Below are 22,988 nucleotides of genomic sequence, written 5' to 3'. Positions count from 1 at the left end.
CTTTGCTATTGCTTACCGCCTGCCTTTGAACCACAGTTTGGACCTGGACTTTGCTTTTGCCTGCCGCCTGCCTTTGAACCACAGTTTGGACCTGGACTTTGCTGCTGCCTACCGCCTGCCTTTGAACCACAGTTTGGACCTGGACTTTGCTTTTGCCTGCTGCCTGCTTTTGTGCCACAGGGTGGATCTGGACTTGCCTTTGTCTACCACCGGCCTGGAACCGCTGATCGGATCGGGACCTTGTCTTTTGGGCAATTGTCTGCTCCATTCTGCCCTTCGTGGGAGGTCTCTGCCCTGACTCCCCAGGTAAGATCAGGACTGTCTGGCTGCCAGACGTTGTTTGGCACAAGGGCTCACTTTTCGGGGCATAGGCCTGACAGAAAGCCGAAGCCATGAGCTCGCCAGATAAACCTGATCTGACTGACTTGGCTCAAGCTCTTCAACAGCAACAGGCCCAGCTCAACAGATTATCTGGAGTACTGCAAGATGTGTGTTCTCAGATGTCCGTGCAGCGAGCACCGGCTTCTGGAGCTAGTAGGACATCTCCACCTCTGCCTACCTTTCGGTTGCCTGAACCTCCTCGGTTTGACGGCACACCCTCCGCATGCCGCGGATTCTTGAATCAATGTCAGATGCTCTTTGACATGCAACCTGCTTCTTTTCCTACGGACAAACAGAAGATTACCTACATTATCTCATTACTCTCCGGTGCGGCTCTGGCATGGGCGGCACCTCTCTGGGAGCAACAGGATCCTCTCCTTTCGGAATTAGGAGAATTCCTGCGTCAGTTCCGCATGGTCTTCGATGTTCCAGGACGCCCTTCTTCCGCCGCAGGAGAGCTACTACGGATTCAGCAAGGAAGCAGTACGGTTGGTACCTATGCTATTCGATTCCGTACCCTGGCGGCAGAACTTAAATGGAATCAAGAGGCTCTTACGGCCATTTTCTGGCAAGGCTTGAGTGGACGCATTAAGGACGAATTGGCCGGCCGAGAAATCCCTGGTACTCTGGACGCCCTTATCGCCTTAAGCACTCGGATTGATGTCCGCTTCCAGGAACGAGCACGAGAACAAGTTGCCTCTCGTCCGTCGCGCAGGTTTTCCCCTCAAAGACCACGAACGGTCTCTCCTCAGGAGGGTGCGGTTCCTACTGCGGAGGGATCGGAAGTGCCTATGGTGATTGGCAGGCATCGACTAACAGCTGTGGAACGAACCCATCGGAGGGAGAATAAACTATGTATGTACTGTGGGAAACCTGGTCATTTTGTGAAAAGGTGTCCCAACAAGCCGGGAAATGCTTAGACCCTAGCCTGGTGAAGGGGGTGGTTGTGGGTCGTTCAGGAACCCTTCCGGATAACTTAATGACAGTACCTATTATCTTACTGTGGCAGGAATACAGGATAAATACCCTAGCCTTGTTGGATTCAGGAGCAGGAGGCAACTTTATTGATGCTAGACTACTTCAGGGCCTAGGCAGGCCGGTTACTCCCTGTAAACCAGCTCTTCAAGTAACGTCTATTCATGGCTCTACTCTGCCACTGCCTATTACCCATCTCACTCTTCCGCTGCGAATGCAGGTGGGTCTTCTTCATCATGAGGAGATACAATTTCTTATTTTACCTCAAGCCATCCATCCTGTAATTCTAGGTATACCCTGGTTGCGGCTGCACGCGCCTTGCATAGACTGGCCTTCGGGAGAAATCAGCCGGTGGAGTGGTCGTTGTTTTGAAACTTGTCTAACACCAGTGCGCCCTCCCTCTATTAATGTGCCAGCGCTCTCTGGAGTCCTCCTCCCCTGTGCAGCTTCTCTTCCGAAGGAATACAAGGAGTTTTCTGATGTCTTTGATGCCCGGGAGGCAGATTCCCTCCCACCCCATCGCCCGTTTGATTGTCCCATTGATTTGTTACCCGGTACGATGCCTCCTCGAGGAAGATTATATGCCTTGTCCCGGGATGAATCTGCTGCCATGCGGGACTACATTCAGGACAATCTTCGTAAGGGATTCATCCGACCATCTTCTTCTCCTGCCGGGGCAGGGTTCTTTTTTGTTTCCAAAAAAGATGGGTCCTTGCGGCCCTGCATTGACTATCGCGGACTTAACAACATCACAGTCAAGAACCGGTATCCCCTCCCACTTATCCCGGAGCTTTTTGATCGACTCCAGGGGGCAGTTATTTTTACTAAGTTGGATCTACGAGGGGCCTACAACTTGATTCGTATCCGCCAGGGAGACGAGTGGAAAACTGCATTTAATACTCACGACGGTCATTTTGAGTATCGGGTCATGCCTTTTGGACTTTGTAATGCTCCGGCTGTATTTCAAGATTTCATCAATTTCATTTTCAGGGATCTTCTTTGTTCTTCAGTCATTGTTTACTTGGACGATATTCTGATCTTCTCTGCTTCTCCCCTGGATCATCCCGGGCATGTCCGCACAGTGCTTCAACGACTCCGGGATCATCGACTGTTTGCCAAGTTGGAAAAGTGTGCGTTTCATCAATCCACTATTCCTTTTTTGGGACATATTATCTCTGCTGTTGGATTACAAATGGATCCTGCTAAACTGCAGGCTATCCGGGACTGGCCTCTCCCCCAGGGTCTCCGAGCCTTACAGCGTTTTCTTGGTTTTGCTAACTACTACAGACAATTCATTCCCCATTATTCGCTCCTCACGGCTCCTTTGACAGCCCTTACTCGGAAGGGGGCGGATGTTCGGCATTGGTCTCCTGCTGCCCTGGAGGCTTTTTCGGCCTTGAAGGCGGCTTTCTTGTCTGCATCTGTACTCCGTAGCCCTGATGTCACGAAGCCTTTCATCGTGGAGGTCGATGCCTCTGCTTTGGGTGTAGGGGCGGTGCTGTCCCAGACAACTTCTTCTGGTAAGAAACATCCTTGTTTTTTTTTTTCTAAGAAGTTTTCGCCTGCTGAACGCAATTATACTATCGGGGACAGGGAGCTGCTGGCCCTGAAACTCGCCTTTCAGGAGTGGCGATACCTACTGGAGGGGGCTGCTCACCCTATTACAGTCATCACTGATCACAAAAATCTGCTTTATTTGCAAGATGCCAAACGCTTGAATCCCCGGCAGGCTCGCTGGTCACTATTTTTTGCGCGTTTTACCTTTCACTTGGTGTTTCGGCCCGCAGAGAAGAATATACAGGCAGATGCCCTCTCCCGAGCTTTTGACGTACCTGAGGAGCCTGAGGAACTCTATCCTATGCTCAATCCTGCTTGCCTTTCTCCTATGGTGGGGGCATCCGCCTGTCTCAAGACTCCTGTTCCGGCCCGATCTCGTCGCAAGGTCCTTCAGTGGGGTCATTCTGCTGCGTTTTCGGGACATTTTGGGTTCCGTAAGACCTATCATCTTATTTCCCGTTATTTTTGGTGGCCCCACATGGCCCAGGAGATTCGGCAGTTTGTCTCTACTTGTCCTACCTGTGCCCGTACCAAGTCCTTGCCAGGCAAGCCGTGGGGGCTTCTTCAACCATTACCGGTACCCCATCTACCGTGGCAGGAGGTCTCGATGGACTTTATAACTGATCTTCCCTGTTCCAAGGGCAACACGATCATCTGGGTGGTGGTGGATCGTTTTTCTCGCATGGCTCACTTCGTACCCATGCGGTCCCTGCCATCCGCGAAGGTTCTTGCGTCCCATTTTATCCAGCACATTTTTCGGCTGCATGGACTGCCACATCGTATCATCAGTGATAGAGGGTCGCAATTCACCTCTAAATTTTGGAGATCGTTATGCTCAGCCTTTGGGGTTACCACGCATTTTTCTTCAGCTTACCATCCTCAGACCAACGGCATGGCAGAGCGTACTAACCAGACCCTTAAAGCTTTTCTTCGGGCCTTCACCAATGCTCGTCAGGATGATTGGACTGATCTTCTGGCCTGGGCTGAATTTGCCTACAACAATAGTTTCCATTCTGCTTCACGGACATCACCTTTCTTCACTGTTTTTGGACGTCATCCACGTCTTCCGCCTCCGATTCCTTTGACTGCGGCTCCTCCACTGATCCAGTCTACTCTCACCACCATGCATGCAACTTGGAGGACAGTTCGTCAGCAATTGGGGAGGGCGGCTGCCCGGTACAAGCGATTTGCTGATCGGCGTCGCTGTGCCGCTCCTGTATTCCAGCCGGGACAGAGAGTATGGCTCAGCACCAAGTACCTCAAACTTCGTCTTCCCTCCCTTAAGTTTGCTCCACGCTTCATCGGGCCATTTTCTGTGAGATCTAGAGTGGGGACGATGGTCTATCGACTTCACTTACCTGGTAATCTTCGCATTCACAATGCTTTTCATGTGTCTCTGCTTAAACCTTTTAGGACTTCCCACTGGCATCCTGCTCCAAAGAAGATTCTGGTTCCAGACTCTGACCCTGATCCAGAGTTCGAGGTAAAAGAGATTCTTGATTCTAGACTCCAGAGAGGACGACTGTTCTACTTGATCTCATGGAAGAACTTTGGTCCTGAGGATAACTCCTGGGAGCCTGTTGGTAATATCCATGCCCCTGAGTTATTGCACGAGTTCCACTCTCGTTACCCTAGAAAACCTGGGCCAAGACGGAGGAGGGGGGCTTACGGGGGGGGTACTGTCACGTCCCTTACCTGTGCCGCTCTGCCTGCGGGGATACCTCGCTCCACGAGCAGGAGAGAGCGGGGTATCGCTGGCTACGGGCGGCATGGTAGGGGAGTCTGGGCTTCCTCCTGGACGGCTCCGGCCCGCCGCTATGCTGCTGTAGCGTCTGGAGAGCGCCGACGCTGCAAATATGGCCGGCGCACTCTAGCTGGAAAGTCTCTTCCGGGTGCGGGGCCCAGGAGCATGGGGAACGCCTCTTCTGGGCGTGGATTGGCTGGTCGCGGCTAGGCTCCGCCCGCTCCTTGTGACCAGCCTATCCAGAGCCTCCTGGGGCTGGTTGTTGGCCACGCCTTCCGGACAGCTGATGGTGGTTTCCCTGATGGAGGGGGCTACTTAAACCAGACTCTGACAGAACTCTTTGCTTCGGCTTCTGCTGGTGTGGATTCCTGAGTTCTGTGTCTTTGGATTGTTTCTCTCCTTTGAACCACAGTTTGGACCTGGACTTTGCTATTGCCTGCCGCCTGCCTTTGAACCACAGTTTGGACCTGGACTTTGCTATTGCCTGCCGCCTGCCTTTGAACCACAGTTTGGACCTGGACTTTGCTATTGCTTACCGCCTGCCTTTGAACCACAGTTTGGACCTGGACTTTGCTTTTGCCTGCCGCCTGCCTTTGAACCACAGTTTGGACCTGGACTTTGCTATTGCCTGCCGCCTGCCTTTGAACCACCGTTTGGACCTGGACTTTGCTATTGCTTACCGCCTGCCTTTGAACCACAGTTTGGACCTGGACTTTGCTATTGCCTGCCGCCTGCCTTTGAACCACAGTTTGGACCTGGACTTTGCTATTGCCTGCCGCCTGCCTTTGAACCACCGTTTGGACCTGGACTTTGCTATTGCTTACCGCCTGCCTTTGAACCACAGTTTGGACCTGGACTTTGCTATTGCCTGCCGCCTGCCTTTGAACCACAGTTTGGACCTGGACTTTGCTATTGCCTGCCGCCTGCCTTTGAACCACAGTTTGGACCTGGACTTTGCTATTGCCTGCCGCCTGCCTTTGAACCACAGTTTGGACCTGGACTTTGCTATTGCTTACCGCCTGCCTTTGAACCACAGTTTGGACCTGGACTTTGCTTTTGCCTGCCGCCTGCCTTTGAACCACAGTTTGGACCTGGACTTTGCTGCTGCCTACCGCCTGCCTTTGAACCACAGTTTGGACCTGGACTTTGCTTTTGCCTGCTGCCTGCTTTTGTGCCACAGGGTGGATCTGGACTTGCCTTTGTCTACCACCGGCCTGGAACCGCTGATCGGATCGGGACCTTGTCTTTTGGGCAATTGTCTGCTCCATTCTGCCCTTCGTGGGAGGTCTCTGCCCTGACTCCCCAGGTAAGATCAGGACTGTCTGGCTGCCAGACGTTGTTTGGCACAAGGGCTCACTTTTCGGGGCATAGGCCTGACAGTAGGACACTCATTCACACATCTGCTTGCCACCACTCAGTTGTACATACATAAATTTCCAGCGCATACAGATGTCCATACTTCCATACATGCTTAGACTCATCTCTCCAACATGCACTTGTAGGTTAGTACATACACATTCATGCTACATCCCAAGGCACCTTTACTAACACTCATCTCCCCTACATATATTCCTGTATACTCAACCAGCACTCTTTTAAACTTATTCCTTAGGAAGATGTGAAAGGAGAGGGAGAGCATAGTAGTATTAACATGCAGAGATGAGGAGAGATGGTTCTGAGGTACATAATCCCTCCTATACTTTTTTGAGACAAAGTAAGCATATTCCTCTTTATCCTTGCCATACCAGTCCAGTCCAGATGAATGGGCTATGCCCCCTCCAGCAGATGGAGACAGCTAAACTGTTTGGAGTGTGTGTGTAGCATTATTGTAAAGATAGCAACTAAAGCCACCTTCCTGGCTAAGTAGGATCCTGTCCTGATAAGGAAGTCACGTAGTCTCCCAAGGCTAGTATAGATCCAAAGACATGATTATATTTATTTATTTACAAGTAATTAATACAGTGCCCATTCCCAAGGAAGGAGAAAGATGTTCAGCGATGTGCTTTTAAAAAAAAAAAAAAGAGATGCTAGATACTGAGAAAACAGTACAGCCTCTATTCTCTTTTCTCTGACTTGCATAGCTTCCTTTTCATCTGTCTAGACCAGTCCACATCAGTGGACTGTCTGTTCTTTCTCTGCCTTTATCTGCTGGTCAGGGAATACAAGTTCTGGTGACTTGCTAGTTTAACAGGAGGTGCAGCCTAGAGTAGTCAATATTTCTCTACCTTCAGCAGGTGGTGCAGGTAGAACTGGTGCAGCTGATTTTTTTGTTTTGCTGTGGCCTGGTGTCCACACTGCTAGGATATAGCCAGTGACTTACTGGTTGAGTCCTGCGGCTGCGTCCTTCCCTGGGGCTTAGGTCATGGTCCATCTCTGGCTGCCTGTTGCACTTTTTGCTTCTTGTTGGCTTAGATCCCCGTTTGTAGGCTGGGCCCTTGGGCAGCTGGCACAGGTCCTGAGGGGCTACTGCCAGTGGAGATCGGTTCTCTGCCCCCCCCCCCCTTTCTCTGGTGCCTTACACACACACAAAGCAAAAGGTGAGACGAGTGCTGCTGCAATCTGTTTTAACCGCATAAAGTAAAAAATCAAATAAAAAAGAAACAAACAATGTCTAGTCTTTCTGTCCTCTGGAGCAAGGGCACAGTCAGGTCTGCAGCATCAGGACAGACCTGTAGGGCGAACCCTTGGCTTCTGTATGGCGGTGAGAGGGCTTGCGTGGTGCTGTGGCTCTTGCGGCAGCCACTGGATGTCCGTGTCTGACAGCTCTGCTTACCACAATTGTGGGGCTTTTGGGGACAGTGGCAGTAAGTTTTGGGAGTCACAGTAGCTTGGCTGGGTTGGAGCACACCTTAAGCCTAAGGCGAAATGATGCTTCAACGCAGAGTTTTGCGGGAGTGGTGGCCATATTGAATGCTGGCTGCATGTCTCCTGGGGAGACTCCTAGTTTGGGGGCAGCACCTGTAGGGGGCACAGGGGATGTGCTATTGGGTCCCCCTGCCACAGGAGCATGCTAAGGCTTGGAAAAGGGGAATTTTCAGATAAAGCCCGGTTGCTTGGAGATATTGACGAGGTAAATTGATAGGGAGATCCAATGGCTAGAAAGGGCTTAGCTTTTGTTGGTGCTGGCTGTGGCAGGGTCTTGCACTCATTGACACTGCACTGGTGACTGGGCCTGTGCTCTTCATTGCAGTCTGCACTGGATTAAAAAAAAAAAAGTGATTATTGATAGCAACTTTGGGTGCAAACCAATGCTGGCGATCAGTGGGCTGACTGTTGGAAGCATTCATTGAAGCTAAGTGATACAAGGCTAAAGTCAGCACTCATTAGGACAGGCTGGTGAAATTGGCTTGCTCTACTGAAAATTACCCGGCACTGGGATTCTGTTGAGCAGATTTTTGACAGTGGATCAGGCATCTGTGGTGCAGTCACTGACTTACTGTGGTGCTCTGGATTGAAGTAACTGTCTAGTTTACAGGCTGTAGAGGAGGCTGTGCCTGACAGGGAGCAATGACTGTCTCCCATATGGCCTGCACTGGTCTGGCAAGGGCAAAGAGGATGGCTCAAGCTTGATAATTGCTTTTCCTTGAAACCTGCTACACTTGTCCAGATTCTTTCCCATGAAGTGCTGGATAATAGGTAACATAGTTCAGTTTTGTCAGTGTTGCTGTTGTACCTCCTAACCAGCCTGGGTTTTCAGGATATCCACAATGAATATGCATGAAATAGACTGATTTTACAGTTTCAGTAGGCTATGTACAGAAGCTGGGCGGGTTAGGTTTGTCTCCATTTGCTGGTAAGAGGGACATAACCCATTCATCAGGGCTGTCTGACAGGATTTAAATTATCGGGTAAGTATAACTGAACCTTTTTTAAATGGTCAACTACAAATATCTCACTGTTCTAAATTCCAGATTTGTGTGAAATGAGCACCTAATTCTTAATGGACCCCCCACCACCAAAAAAAAAAAAAAGCTTACATCAACAGAAGGTTATACTGAAAGAAGCAATAGGACATGCTGGTTACACTGGCACATAGCTAACCATAGAATTCCAGTGTTTCTGAAGTGCTACGAGGTGTTTAATGCTGCGTAGACTCCATTAGTACATTGCAGGCAACAAATGAATTTGATTTTACACCTCTGATGTGACCCCTGACACAAGAGTGATAATGCCGAAACACAGTCAGTGTTTGGGTCATATGAATGAAGACCCATTGTCTACTACAGTCTTGAAGGCCCTTTGTGCTGTTTTTGCCACAATTAAAAATGGCACCCAGGATTTCTTGCCTCCTAATGGTTTTTGCTGTGCTCCTGCATAAAACACATTACTTCCTCACTGCAGTTTGGCTCTCTGAAAGCTTAAACCATGTATTGAAGAGAGTATAAGAAGTCTTCCGAGACCAGGCTGAACTACCTGCACCACATGGTTCAAGTTTTCAGAGAGATGAATGGTAATGGGGAAGTAAGAGTCATCTTTCTTCTGTAGCTGCAGTCTGCCTTTTGAGGGGAAGATGTGGCAGGCTTTGAGAAAGAGACTGGCTGAAGGCTGGGATGGGGAAAACACGGGATATGAGAGAAATAAACTGGCTGAAGGCTGGGGGAGGGGGAGAGCACGGGATATGAGAGAGAGAGACTGGGTGGGGGAGAACACGGGATATGAGAGAGAATGGCTGAAGGCTGGGGAGGGGGAGAGGATGGGATATGAGAGATCGGCTGGGGGGAGGGGAAGAGGACGGGATATGAGAGATGTGGAAACCCATATATGGGGATATGCGAGACAGGCAAATACCTCTTTGCTTCATCTAGAAAGTAGATAGGTGGAAACCAGTAGTCTTCAGACGTGGGATTGTAGTAGCATCTTAGGGGACTGATTTACTAAGTTTTTTGTTGTTTATGGACAGAGTGAGAAAATAGCCTTAATAAATCAGGCCTAGATGGTCAAAAGCCCCGCGCTGTTCCAAACAGCGCTCTAAAAACAGTGTTGGAACAGCATGGGGCTTTACCACCACTGTGATCAGAGATAATAGCGTGCAAATTTAAGCACGCTATTATCTCTGATTATAGGGTAAAAGTGTGGGAGGATTGTGCCCGAGTACATCCTCCTGCACTTGTTTGATAGGTCTGGCCTGTCAAAAGCCCAGACCTGTCAAACAGAGGGCTGGAGGTCTGTGGGACCTCCAGACCCCCCTCCAGCTGCAGTTCCTGGTGGCCTGGAGGTGGGGGGCCTGCTAGCATGCAAATGCATGCTAGATAGGGCTCCCCATTACTCCCCAGTGTTTCGCAAACCCTAATGCCAGCTCAGAGCTGACATAGGGTTTGACGCGCTACCCGCTGAGCATTGGGGAGGAATAATGAAATACCTGTTTAGCATGTGTTTGCATTCTACTTCAGGTCAGAGCCCGCTAGTATGTTGTTTCATGCGCTTGGAGGCTCTGGTCATGGAGTGGTAGCACACATGGGTATTAGTATGGCACTAACAGTCTCTAGCACCCAATTTTGCTGATCATCGGCCCACCAGTTTCTAAAGGACCTGCCCCTGATCTCAGAGGGGATTTCCCTCTTGTGCCCCCACCACCACTGGAACTTTATTGTGGACAATGTCAGGTGTGGGCTGGAGGAGAAATAAGATTTCAGCTGTTGACCCCTATTTTGGGGCTGCCCCTTAGGGGAGACAGGCTGTCTGAGGCAACTGTGGCTTTGAGGTACCTTTTTCATCAAATTAGAAAAAGTATGTTATTTAATATTCAGTGGAACTGCTAGGCTAGTCTTTGTATATACACAGACAGTAGGTATTTGCATTTGTTCATTTACATTACCCTACATGTTAACATGCTGAAACTTGATTTTTGTGCTTTAAAATATTGATTCCATATCATCAAGCTGATCAATCCATAGACTGGTGGGTTGTGTCCATCTACCAGCAGGTGGAGATAGAGAGCAAACTTTTGCCTCCCTATATGTGGTCATGTGCTGCCGGAAACCCCCCAGTATGTTCTCTATCTCAGCAGGTGGTGGTCACACACAGCAGCAGCTCTGGCTAGGCCTCCAAGCCTAATTTTTAGGTTTTGTTGAGTGCCTGGGGTTGAGGGCTCTTTTGAGCAAGTGCAAACCTGGTGGTGCCAGGTCCCTCCTTTTCTCCCCCCTCCCGCTGGCTCCGTTAAAAAAAAAAAAATATATATATATTTTTAAACGTCTTTAAAGGCGTTTAATTCGACGTTTCTTTAAACGTTCATTGCAGCTACTCACTGGGACACCAGTTCGTTACAGCTCGGAGCGGCAAGCAGGTAATTTTACCTTTTTATAGCGGGCAGGGGGTTCCCCGATTCTTCTCCTCGTGGCAATGGCGTCGGAGGGCGAGGGCGCAAAGGGTCGCTCCCCGGATCGCTGGAGCGCTTCTAGAGGGGATGCGGGGGTTTTACAACCTGATTCGCCCTTGATGGGTGATAGTTTAGTGACCGATGAATGTCCCGGTCGTTCCTCCGGCGTGGCGGTTTTTTCCCCGCCATAAACGCCCATCCCCCGCTCCTCGCCTCCGCCATCTTGGCCGGCCACGCGGCTCGGACGGCTTCTTCGGGGCCGCCCTTGAGGTTGGAGACATTAATGCCATGAACGCCCTTAATTTGGGCGACGGCACAAAAGCGGCTAAAGTTAAGCGCCGTTCTTCCCGCGCGGCTCCTTCACGGAGTTTCGCGCCGGACGCCATTTTGGATGCGCAGCATGTCTCTCCCCCGCTATTGCGAGCGCCGGTTGAGAGTGCGTCTAGGGCTGTTGCCCAGGCTGCGGAAGTGTACAGTCTGGGGGGTTTCTCCCCCGAGTTTGTTTTGCTGCTGCATCAGGCTTTCCTCATGCAAAACGCTGCCCCTGCTCCCTCTTCTGATAAAGAGGTTGAGGTTCCCAGAGGTAAACGCCCTCGGGTTGATTTCCAGGCCTTGGAGGACTTTTGTCTCCTCCGATGTAGATGAGGGCAGCGTGTCTGAGGTCTCCCAACGATCCTTTGCGGATTCCTTGGAGGAGATAGATCCCCGCTCGGATGGAGCGGATGACCCCTCTGCAGCGCGGCTTTTTAGCCCAGAGGATTTGCCCAACCTGTTGTTACAGGCCATGGACACTTTGAAGATTTCCTGTCCGGAGGACGTCTCTCCCTCAGCCCCTGTTGGCTCTGCCATTATGCTGGGGACGAAGCGCCCGCCTAGAACCTTCCACGTGCATGATGCCATGCACACCTTAATTGCGGCTCAATGGGATGTCCCGGAAACGAGCCTTAAAGTGGCTAGGGCTATGTCCCGCCTCTATCCTTTGGCTGTGAGTGAACGTGAGGCCTATCTGTGGCCTACCGTGGATTCTTTAATCACTGCGGTGACTAAGAAAACGGCGCCGGTGGAAGGTGGCACGGCCCTAAAGGACGCCTAAGACAGAAGATTGGAGGCGGCCTTAAGGTCGTCCTTTGAGGCAGCTGCTTTAAGTTTGCAGGCCTCAGTTTGCGGCTCCTATGTGGCCAGGGCGTGCCGGACTATGGTGCAGCGGGCTTCCCCCTCGGATCATTCCTTGAGGGCTGATTGGCCGGCCCTGGAATCGGGCTTAGCCTATTTGGCAGACTTGCTGTATGATGTCTGGAGAGCCTCAACTAAAGGCATGGCTCAGACAGTCTCTGCGCGGCGGTGGCTTTGGCTGAAACATTGGTCTGCTGACCACGCCTCTAAATCCCGCCTGGCTAGATTGCCTTTTAAAGGCAAGCTGCTCTTTGGGGTCGAGCTGGACAAAATCGTGACCGATCTCGGCACGTCTAAGGGCAAGAAATTACCAGAGGTCAGGGCTCGGGTTAGTACTTGTCCCGATACCTCCAGAGGACGGTTGCAGGAAGCCCATCGGTACCGCCCGGGCAAGTCGGGTTCCTCTGCCCCCTCTTCCTTCAAGAGGAATTTCTCCCCCAAGCAGCATTCCTTTCGCAGAGACCGCCGTCCCGGAGGTGCTCCCTCCGGTCCTCCCCCAGGGTCTCGTACCCAATGACGGGGCCTTGGTCCACGCCCCAGTGCAGATTGGAGGACGGCTGTCCTCGTTTCTGGGCGAGTGGACCACTATAACTTCAGACGCGTGGGTGCTGGAAGTCATCAGAGACGGCTACAAGCTAGAGTTCTGCCAACCCTTAAGAGACGGGTTTGTACTCTCTCCCTGCAAGTCTCCGGTCAAGCTGTGGTAGTGCAGCAGACCTTGGACAACCTGATCCGCCTGGGTGCGGTCGTTCCGGTGCCAAAAAATCAGATTGGCAAGGGACGTTACTCCATTTACTTTGTGGTTCCAAAGAAAGGAGATTCTGTCCGGCCTATCCTCGACCTCAAAGGGGTCAATCGGGCCTGGAAAGTGAGGCACTTTCGCATGGAGACTCTCCGCTCTGTTATAGCGGCAGTGAAGGCAGGAGAGTTCTTGGCTTCCTTGGACATCAAGGAAGCGTACCTGCATATTCCCATCTGGCCTCCTCTCCAACGCTTTCTGCGTTTTACAGTCCTGAGACGACACTTCCAGTTCAGAGCCCTCCCTTTCGGGTTGGCTACTGCTCCGCGGACCTTTTCCAAAGTAATGGGGGTCATAGCGGCCTTCCTGCTAAAGGAAGGAGTACAAGTCCATCCTTATCTGGACGACTGGTTGATCCGAGCCCCCTCTTATGCAGAGTGCGGCAAAGCTATGGACCGGGTAGTTGCTCTTTTGAGCTCCCTGGGATGGATCATCAACTGGAAGAAGAGCCAGCTGCGCCCGACTCAGTCCCTGGTGTATCTGGGAGTTCGATTCGACACCCAAGTGGGCAGAGTGTTCCTGCCAGACAATCGGATTGTCAAGCTTCAGGCTCAGGTGGACTAGTTCCTAGTAGCCTCTCCTATTCGGGCTTGGGACTACGTGCAGCTGTTGGGCTCTATGACGGCCACGATGGAAGTAGTGCCCTGGGCCAGGGCTCATATGAGACCACTACAGCTATCTCTGCTGCTGCGCTGGACTCCGATGTCGGAGGATTATGCTGTGCGCCTTCCCGTGGACCCAGCAGTGCGCAAGGCGCTGAGCTGGTGGACGCAGACAGACAAGTTGTCTGCAGGATTGCCTCTGGTGACCCCGGAGTGGATTGTCGTCACGACAGACGCCTCTTTGATGGGCTGGGGAGCCCACTGCTTGGGAAGGACAGCGCAGGGGCTCTAGTCTCCTGCAGAGGCAAGTGGTCTATCAACCTCCTGGAACTCAGAGCCATTCGGTTGGTGTTATTGGAGTTCATCCCGGTACTGGTGTTGAAGCCTGTACGGGTCCTGTCGGACAATGCCACGGCTGTGGCCTATATCAACCGCCAGGGAGGTACCAAGAGCGCCCCTCTAGCCAAGGAGGCTATGAGTCTTTGCCAGTGGGCGGAAGCGAACCTGGAGCAGCTTTCAGCGGCCCACATTGCCGGAGTCATGAATGTCAAGGCGGACTTTCTCAGTCGCCATACCTTGGAGCCCGGAGAGTGGCAACTATCTGCTCAGGCGTTCTTGGACATCACGAAGCGCTGGGGCCAGCCGAGCCTAGATCTGATGGCGTCATCGGCCAATGGCCAAGTGCCGCGCTTTTTCAGCAGAGGACGGGACCCTCGATCCCTGGGAGTAGATGCTCTTCTCCAACAGTGGCCGACACAGGAGCTCCTCTATGTGTTCCCGCCCTGGCCCATGTTGGGCAGGGTGCTAGACCGGGTGGCAAAGCATCCCGGCAGGGTAATCCTGGTGGGTCCGGATTGGCCCAGACGTCCCTGGTATGCGGACTTGTTCAGGCTCTCAGTCGACGATCCTCTGCGGCTGTCAGTGGAGCAGGGCCTGTTACATCAGGGTCCCGTGGTGATGGAGGATCCCTCTCCCTTTGGTCTTACGGCCTGGCTATTGAGCGGCAGCGTCTGAGGAAGAAGGGCTTCTCAGACAAGGTCATCGCCACTATGCTGAGAGCGAGGAAGCGCTCTACTTCTACTGCTTACGCCAGGGTTTGGCGTATCTTTGCAGCATGGTGTGAAGCAGGCTCACTTTCTCCCTTCACTGCTCCAATTTCTTCAGTGTTGGCGTTCCTGCAAGAAGGTCTGGAGAAAGGCCTGTCGCTCAGTTCCCTTAAAGTCCAGGTAGCGGCTCTGGCTTGCTTCAGGGGCCGCCTGAAGGGTGTTTCCCTGGCTTCGCAGCCAGATGTGGTGCGCTTTCTCAAGGGAGTTAATCACCTGTGCCCTCCTCTGCACTCAGTGGTGCCTGCGTGGAATCTCAACCTGGTGCTAAGAGCATTGCAGAAGCCGCCTTTGGAACCCTTGTCGAGGGCATCTCTGAAAGACCTGACGTTGAAAGCAGTCTTTTTGGTGGCTATCACTTCAGCCAGAAGAGTTTCCGAGCTCCAGGCGCTCTCATGTCGAGAGCCTTTTCTGCAGTTCACTGAGGCAGGAGTGTCTATTCGCACAGTGCCTTCCTTCCTGCCCAAGATTGGTTCTCGCTTCCATGTGAATCAGCAGCTCTGTCTCCCTTCCTTTCGTAGGGAGGACTACCCAGAGGAGTACTCCGCTCTTGAATATCTGGATGTGAGACGAGTCATCATCAGATACTTGGAAGTGACCAATGATTTCCGGAAATCGGATCATCTGTTTGTCCTGTTTGCAGGTCCTCGTAAGGGTCTGCAGGCTGCTAAGCCTACAGTGGCAAGATGGGTCAAGGAAGCCATTGCAGCGGCTTATGTGGCCGCGGGGAAGGTGCCGCCTATCCAGCTGAAGGCTCACTCCACGAGAGCTCAGGCGGCCTCGATGGCAGAGGCCGGATCCGTCTCCTTGGAAGAGATATGCAAGGCGGCAGCGTGGGCTTCGGCTCATACATTCTCCAAGCATTACCGTTTGACTGTGGCTGCACGGGCGGAGGCCCGGTTTGGAGCTTCAGTGTTGAGGTCAGGGATTTCTATGTCCCGCCCTGGGTGAGTACTGCTTCGGTACATCCCACCAGTCTATGGATTGATCAGCTTGATGATATGGAAGGTAAAATTATGTATAATCATACCTGATAATTTTCTTTCCATTAATCATAGCTGATCAATCCATAGCCCCTCCCAGATATCTGTACTGTTTATATTCTGGTTGAATTTTAGGTTCAAGTTTAGCCTTCAGTTACTTCAGGAGGACTTCGTGTTCAAGTTCTTCTTTCACTTGGATTCTTCAAGAGTTGAGACGAGTTTGTGTTACAGTGAGCTGCTGCATTCCTCTCCCCTCCGTTTTACGGGGCTGGATTGAGACATAAATTCTGCCGGCACTCCCTCCCGCTTCGTGCGGCTGTAGGGCAACTTTGTACCCCTCCCGCTTCGGCGGTGTTAGGGTCAGTCAGCTCCTCCCGCGGTTGCGGTTGCAGGATAAGCCAGATCCCCCCGCATCGGCGGGTGTGGTGTCCCTCCCCCGCTCCGCGGGGATGAGCTGGACGGATTCCCCTCCCCCACTTGTGTGGGGATGAGCTGGGTTAATTCCCCTCCCCCGTTTCGGCGGTGGTGAGCTGGGCAGAGTGTCCCTTCGTGGGTGTAATTCTCTAAGTGCTGAGTCCTGCGGATGGAGCTTTGATATCGACATACTGAGGAGTTTCCGGCAGCACATGACCACATATAGGGAGGCAAAAGTTTGCTCTCTATCTCCACCTGCTGGTAGATGGACACAACCCACCAGTCTATGGATTGATCAGCTATGATTAATGGAAAGAAAATTATCAGGTATGATTATACATAATTTTACCTTGAGGTAAACCAAATAAAAGGTCAGAAAATGACACAAAGGCAAACCTAAATATTTTTTCCATGCACATCCTTAATGGATGGGTTATGGTACCCTATGGTTCAGATTTCATGCAGTATTATTCTTTTAGATATAAGTACATAAGTAATGCCATACTGGGAAAAGACCAAGGGTCCATCGAGCCCAGCATCCTGTCCACGACAGCAGCCAATCCAGGCCAAGGGCACCTGGCCAGCTTCCCAAACGTACAAACATTCTATACATGTTATTCCTGGAATTTTGGAGTTTTCCAAGTCCGTTTAGTAGCGGTTTATGGACTTGTCCTTTAGGAAACCGTCCAACCCCTTTTTAAACTCTGCTAAGCTAACCGCCTTCACCACTTTCTCCGGCAACGAATTCCAGAGTTTAATTATGTGATTTATTTTCTAATGTAATGGAAAAGGAAAGAGGACAGTCATTTGTGAACCAGGCACTCAGAACGTTGCATTTTCTGATCTGAATGAGTGACATGAGAAAGAACACAGCTGTGAATACATATGTATCACATACCTCTATGTGATAGCATACAAAGGAGACACAGGAAGTGGCAGTATATTCAGGGAGCATTATAAAACGGAGAGAAGCAGATTAAACATCACTTTTAAAAACTGCATGTCTTCACACAGTGACACTACACACTCTCTGTATGATATTTGGGATGTTGTTATGAGCTCAAGTTGAGTTACAATTCAGGCATCGTAGGTATTCCTCTAGCCCAGAGGGCTTACAATCTAAGGCCCCTATTTATTAAGCACTGCAGTTTAGTGAACCTTATAGTAAATTAATTTTTGCAGTGCCAGGACCATTGCATGTTCCCAGATGCAGAAGGACAAAGCTAGCAGGTTCCAGTTTGGATCATTAAATAGTAAAGGGCCTGCCGAGCATAATAGCAAAACCTTGACTCCCACTCTGATCCTATTAATATGCTATCTTCCAGGTGGCCTGCAGAAGCCCCACCTCCCACATACCTGTAGGTCTGTGGTGGGTGGGAACAATCACTAGTTGCTCCTGCCTATCTGGCCCCTAGGAGTGGTATCACAGTACTACTTCTAGGAGTCAGGTTACCAAATAAGGGATAGTACTGTTAGAGGCCAAAAGGGTACATAAGTGTTGCCATACTGGAACAGACCAAAGGTCTATCAAGCCCAGTCTCCAGTTTCCAACAATGACCATTCCAGATGACAAGTATCTGCCAAGATCCCAGAACAGTACAATACATTTTATGCTGCTTATCTCAGAAATAGCAAAACATACAAACAAATATGAATGCAGTTTTTTTGTGAAGTGGAGTCTCATATATTTGACACGAAAAAAGTTTTTTTCACTCAATACGTGAATGTGTAATTCGTGTGTATGATTTAATCATTGACTCAACCTCCACCAACCTTTACTAATCACTAATTTATAACTTTTGTCAGTCCACCTCTCACAATCCAATCATAATCAACAAAATGTGCACAGCACTTAGCTTTGGCAGGTTGGTGCACTCTGAAACCCCGACAGGTCCCCGTTTCGTGTTAACTTTGTCAAGGGGGAGCCACCAATTCTGTTGTACAAAGGAGAGAGAAAAAGGACTATAAATTTCTTTTAAAAAACATTGTATCATGCATTCATTTTAAATCGCTAATGGCTTATCCGATAACTGCCTCAAGTGCGTGTGTTCCATTACTTTATCTGACTAAAGATGGCGACGGCGTCTTTTTATTACTGACAAACCGCGCCAGCTGATTAAATAACGTCATGAGTGAGGAAATCAACTTCAAAATTAAAGTCCTCACTGTCCTATGGCTCAAAAAGGATGAGAGTACCCTTCTATCTAAATGCCCTATTGTAAATATCGTCATATCGGAACCACAGAAAAATTCCAAAAATGGATTATCTCAGAAATAAGCAGTGGATTTTTGCAAGTGCATCTTTAATAGCTTATGGATTTTCTTTTAGGAAGCTATCCAAACCTTTTTTTAAATCCCGCTAAGCTAACTGCTTTTACCACATTCTCTGGCAACGAATTCCAGAGTTTAATTACATGAGTGAAGAAATATTTCCTCTAATTCGTTTTAAATTTACTACTTTGTATCATCATTGAGTGCCCCCTAGTCTTAGTATTTTTGTAAAGAGTAAACAAGTGATTCACGTCTACCCGTTCTGTATTTTATAGACCTCTATTAAATCTTCCCTCAGCCGTCTTTTCTCCAAGTTGAGGAGCCCAAGCCGTTTCAGCCTTTTCTCATAGGGAAGTTGTCTCATCCCCTTTATCATTTTCGTCACCCTTCTCTTTACCTTTTCTAATTCCACTCTATCTTTTTTGAGATGCGGTGATAAGAATTGCACATACTATTCACGGTGCGGTCACACCATGGAGCTCTACAAAGGCATTATAACAGCTGCTTTGCATACATTTGTAAGCATTGTAGCTCATATTTAATATGCATTGTGGTACAAAAAAGATCTCACATTTAAGCTGTGTGTTTGGCAAATAATGCAACTTTGTAAGTTAAGTTTTTTTTATCTGAGGCAGTGGAGAATAAAGTGCCTTTTCCAAATCCCAAGGAACATCGTCAGGATTTGAGCCATAGCTTTCCTGGTTATCAAACTCCTGCTTTAATCACTAGGTTATTCCTTCACTTCTGCATTAATGTTCATTAATACAGGCAAAGTGACACAACTTCTGAAGTGATAACTGCCTGGAAAATTGAACTGAAGTCTTCAGTGTGAGGTGAGGCATACAGTACCTCAGGCATGGTGAAGTTGGGCACTAGTTATGGAAAATCCGGATGTTGCTTATAAAGCTTGAGAATAAAGCCTTTGTCTAATAAGGTTATTTTCTACTGTAACATCTGATTCCTGATTTTGATTGTTGTCTGTAGGTGTGGGTTCTTCTTCCTCCTCTTTGTGGGACCTCCTGGGGAATGCTATGGTGACCACTCAGTATGTTCGCCTAACACCAGATGTGCAGAGCAAGCAGGGAGCCGTATGGAACCGTGTGGTAAGAGCAGAGTGCTCTGCATCTTGACATCTGGAAAGGTAGCTGGGTGCTGACTGCTGCCATTGATATACCTGTGGGATAAATTAGTTTATTGTGCAGGTGTGTACACGTGAGTCAGATGAGTTGGTAATATGGCAGTGACACCACTTTAGTGTGCTTGTGTGCAAAAGTGGGGCAGATGAGTTTGTGGTGTAGCTGTGGTACCTCTCCTTTTTAGTTGTTAGTTAACTTCCTTTTTGTTTGATGGTACAAATTGTGAAAATTTTTGAATGCACTCCCTTGTTGTCCTTGCTTATGTTTTCACTGCATTGTACTGAGACAAAACTGATTGCTCTCTCCCCCATAGTCAGTGAAAAGGGATAACAGTTGCAGTCCATGTGCCTGGGTGTACTAATGCAAGTTCTAATAGTAGCATTAAAATATTTGCTTGCAAATTTATGTGTGTTGCTGTGGACTATGTGGTTGAGATGAACTGGGATGTAATTCTGCTCGAGTTTGCGTTGGTGGACAATCAGAGCTCTGGGATTTTCTTCTGATAGTATATGATGTCCTTTGGGATCATCTCTTCCAGTCACCTTGTGCAGGTATCCCTCAGTGGATTGTTTGTTTACTGTCCTGTTTTTTTGTTTTTATTTCTTGAACTCATTTTTGTCCTCTATCACAGGCAGGGCAGAAAGGACCTGCAGCTGAGGGAAGATGCTGTTCTCTACATGCATTGCAGCAGCTGCGGTCTACCATTAAGTTGCATGGCGGTGCCTTTCCAACCACCCTCGTCCTTCCCTGACATAGCAGTGCCCTCCGCGTGCTCTCTTTCTGTCACATTACCTGCTTCCCAGGTCCATGGCTGCTCCTTTAAAAAAAAAAAAAAAAGTAAGGGCTCCCTGCTCCCTATCTTGAAATTCCTCTAGGAGGAGGAGGAGGAGAGGGAAAAAAACACACTTGCACACACACGAGAGCTGAGGGGCTCCTCAGCCACTTATACTCCCCCTGTCCCCACACGCTTACGCCGGAATCGTTTGAGACCCTCACTGCCTGACATTAACACCCCCTCCCCTTCCCGGAGGACGGTGACCTAGTACCAGGAACAGGGCTGCAAATCCCCTTAATCAGCAGAAAGTGCTTGGACTGACCCCCAAGGACATGGGCTTTGACCCAACCTCTAGGGATCTGGCCTAGCTGCAGCACCAGTCCAGATTGCAACCACCTGCTGAAGATGGAGAATGCTGTAGAGAAGCAAAACTGCACCAATTCTGATAGGGACAGTGATGTCACTGAACTTCAGCATTCTCTGCTTCCATCTGCTGGTTGGGGTCACAACCCACTAGTCTGGACTGGTCTAACAGGATTCAAGGAAAAGAAATTTAGATAAAAAGTATCTTCTCCTTCTTCTAGCTGCAGTACTGAATTTTACTATCTGGCTTCCTTGAGTTCACCAAGTTTCCATGACTGCTTCCTTCAGAATTGTGACCACGCTTTCTACCCTTCAGAATTTCCTCCATTCTCCTTTATTTGCCAAAACCTGTATTCTCTGGGTACACATCACTGATTCCATGGCTGCTACCTTCTCATTTACATCATTCCTCCAGTCCCTTCCTCCTCACTGCCGCGATTTCTCTTATATCTATTACTTGTATTCCTGCTGTATCACTGCACCTGATATCTCCTCCTCATGTTCTTACTGTCTTTCTCTTCCCTGTCCCAGTTGCTCTTTTTTTCCCTTCTTAGGTATCTTTTCATCCAGCCCCTGTCTGTGTCCTTGGTCACTGTGGTCTCTGATGACTGTTAATTTGGCTTAGCTCTGACTGTTCTGTCTCTTATTTTCTGCCATAGCCTTGCTACCTGAGAGACTGGGAATTGCAAGTGCACTTTAAGATCCATGGACAGGGAAAGAAGAATCTAAATGGAGATGGTTTTGCTATCTGGTACACAAAAGACAGAATGCAGAATGGTAAGTAGTGAGACTGGATGATGGTCAGTGTATGTCTATAGCATTCAGCACCTATACTGTTCCAAACACTCGGCATATCCCTACAGCATCCGTTCATGTGTTGTCCCATATTCAGCATCACTTTGGTTCAAGTATACTGACTGTTTAGCATGTCTAGATTGTATGTAGGTGGCATCAGTGTGGCACATGGGCATGTATTCTGCATTGAATTCTTGCTGCAGCTGTTGTTTTGCTACTTCTGAACCCCTGCGTACAGTGTGTAGTTTAATATAGAGTTTATATTTCCATAATAGCAAACTTGCTCAGTGTGCAGTACAGACATTGAAAAATAGTTACAATAGTCAGATAAGCAGCAGATAAACGCAATAATATGCCTAAAACTCATCCAGCGTCCACCATACAGTATCATAAAATTGCATGAGATGAACTTTCAGTCACTCAAAAACGCATAAACTAAAAGCTCAGCACAGGCATGCAGCGCCACAACTTGAACTTAAAGAAGCAGATACAAAGAAGAAATTGCCTTGATTCTTTCTTTACGTGATACAGTAAAAATTAAGTCCATTCAACAGACCTAGTCTATGACATTTATTTATTTGAAGTTTAACAGTGAAGTGACCCAGTTACTACTTGGTACAATACTTGGGTCAAGGACAGTTGTACCCTCTTCTGCCAGCCAAATAGCCAGGTTTTTAGAGAATTTCAAAAACCTACATCAGCGATTCCCAGACTGGGTTCTGTGGAACCCTAGGGTTCCATGAGCTCTCTTCGGGGGTTCCATAAGCGAGGAAGTCAGCAGCCTGCTTCAGCTACAGACACCGGCACTCCCACTAAGCATGCACTAGAGGTCCAGCATTGGTCGCTGAAGTACGCTGTCGACTTCTCGCTGCTGTTCTATCCATTGATCTTATATACCACTTCTATGCTTAAAAAAGGTCCCAAAGTGGTTTACAACAAATTACAAAGAAATACAAATAAAAAAATAAGAAGAAAGAAAAGAATAGCAAAAAGGCTTCAGTTATCAGTGAAAAAATACATCTTTAAACATTTTCTAAATGTAGTGTAAGAAACAAGTCTAATCATCTCGGGAAGAGCATTCCAAATAGATACCGTCTTATACGAAAAGGATTGTTCAAGTATCTTTTTTAAACAGACACCTTTAAAAGAAGGGTACATGAGCTTAAAAATCCTAGAACATCTAACAGAAAACTTCCTTAGAGAAGGAAACTAGACTCATAAACTCTACTGGAGTGTCTTCTCAAAAGATTTTAAACACAAAACGAGAAACTTTAAAATCTTGTCACCTATTCACTGGAAGCCAATGTAATTCTGTGAAAGTGGTGACACATGATCAAATTTCAGTTTCTTAAAAATCATATGGGCAGCCGTGTTCTGAACTAGCTGCATCCTTCTTTGCAAACCAGTAGAAATACTAACATACAATGAATTACAATTACCCAGGTAGGAGAGTATAATATATTGGCAGGCAACAAGGGCATGGACCTCTTTGGCCAAAGTAAATTAAAGGTAAGCCCCTCCAAAGCAGCATGAGGTAGATGGGGGGGGGGGGGGGGGAGAAGATGGTAGATTAAGGGTGTGGCAGTCTGAGAGAGAAGTGG

The 22,988-nt window shown here is 48.9% G+C and overlaps 1 protein-coding gene across 1 annotated transcript in view; it reads left to right on the top strand.

Moving 5' to 3' along the window:
• Window positions 1-22,988, top strand: part of LOC115469222 (VIP36-like protein) — a 48,618-nt gene that overhangs the window by 2,606 nt on the left and 23,024 nt on the right. Inside the window, exons 2-3 of the mRNA XM_030201652.1 lie at window positions 19,303-19,421; window positions 21,252-21,369. Of these exons, the coding sequence (XP_030057512.1) occupies window positions 19,303-19,421; window positions 21,252-21,369 (237 nt within the window). The remainder of the gene's footprint in view (window positions 1-19,302; window positions 19,422-21,251; window positions 21,370-22,988) is intronic.

This window comes from Microcaecilia unicolor, chromosome 4 (assembly GCF_901765095.1).
Source record: "Microcaecilia unicolor chromosome 4, aMicUni1.1, whole genome shotgun sequence".
NCBI lineage: Eukaryota > Metazoa > Chordata > Amphibia > Gymnophiona > Siphonopidae > Microcaecilia > Microcaecilia unicolor.
The sequence above is the reverse complement of the archived record's forward strand: the minus strand, read 5'-3'. Positions and strand labels throughout refer to the sequence as shown.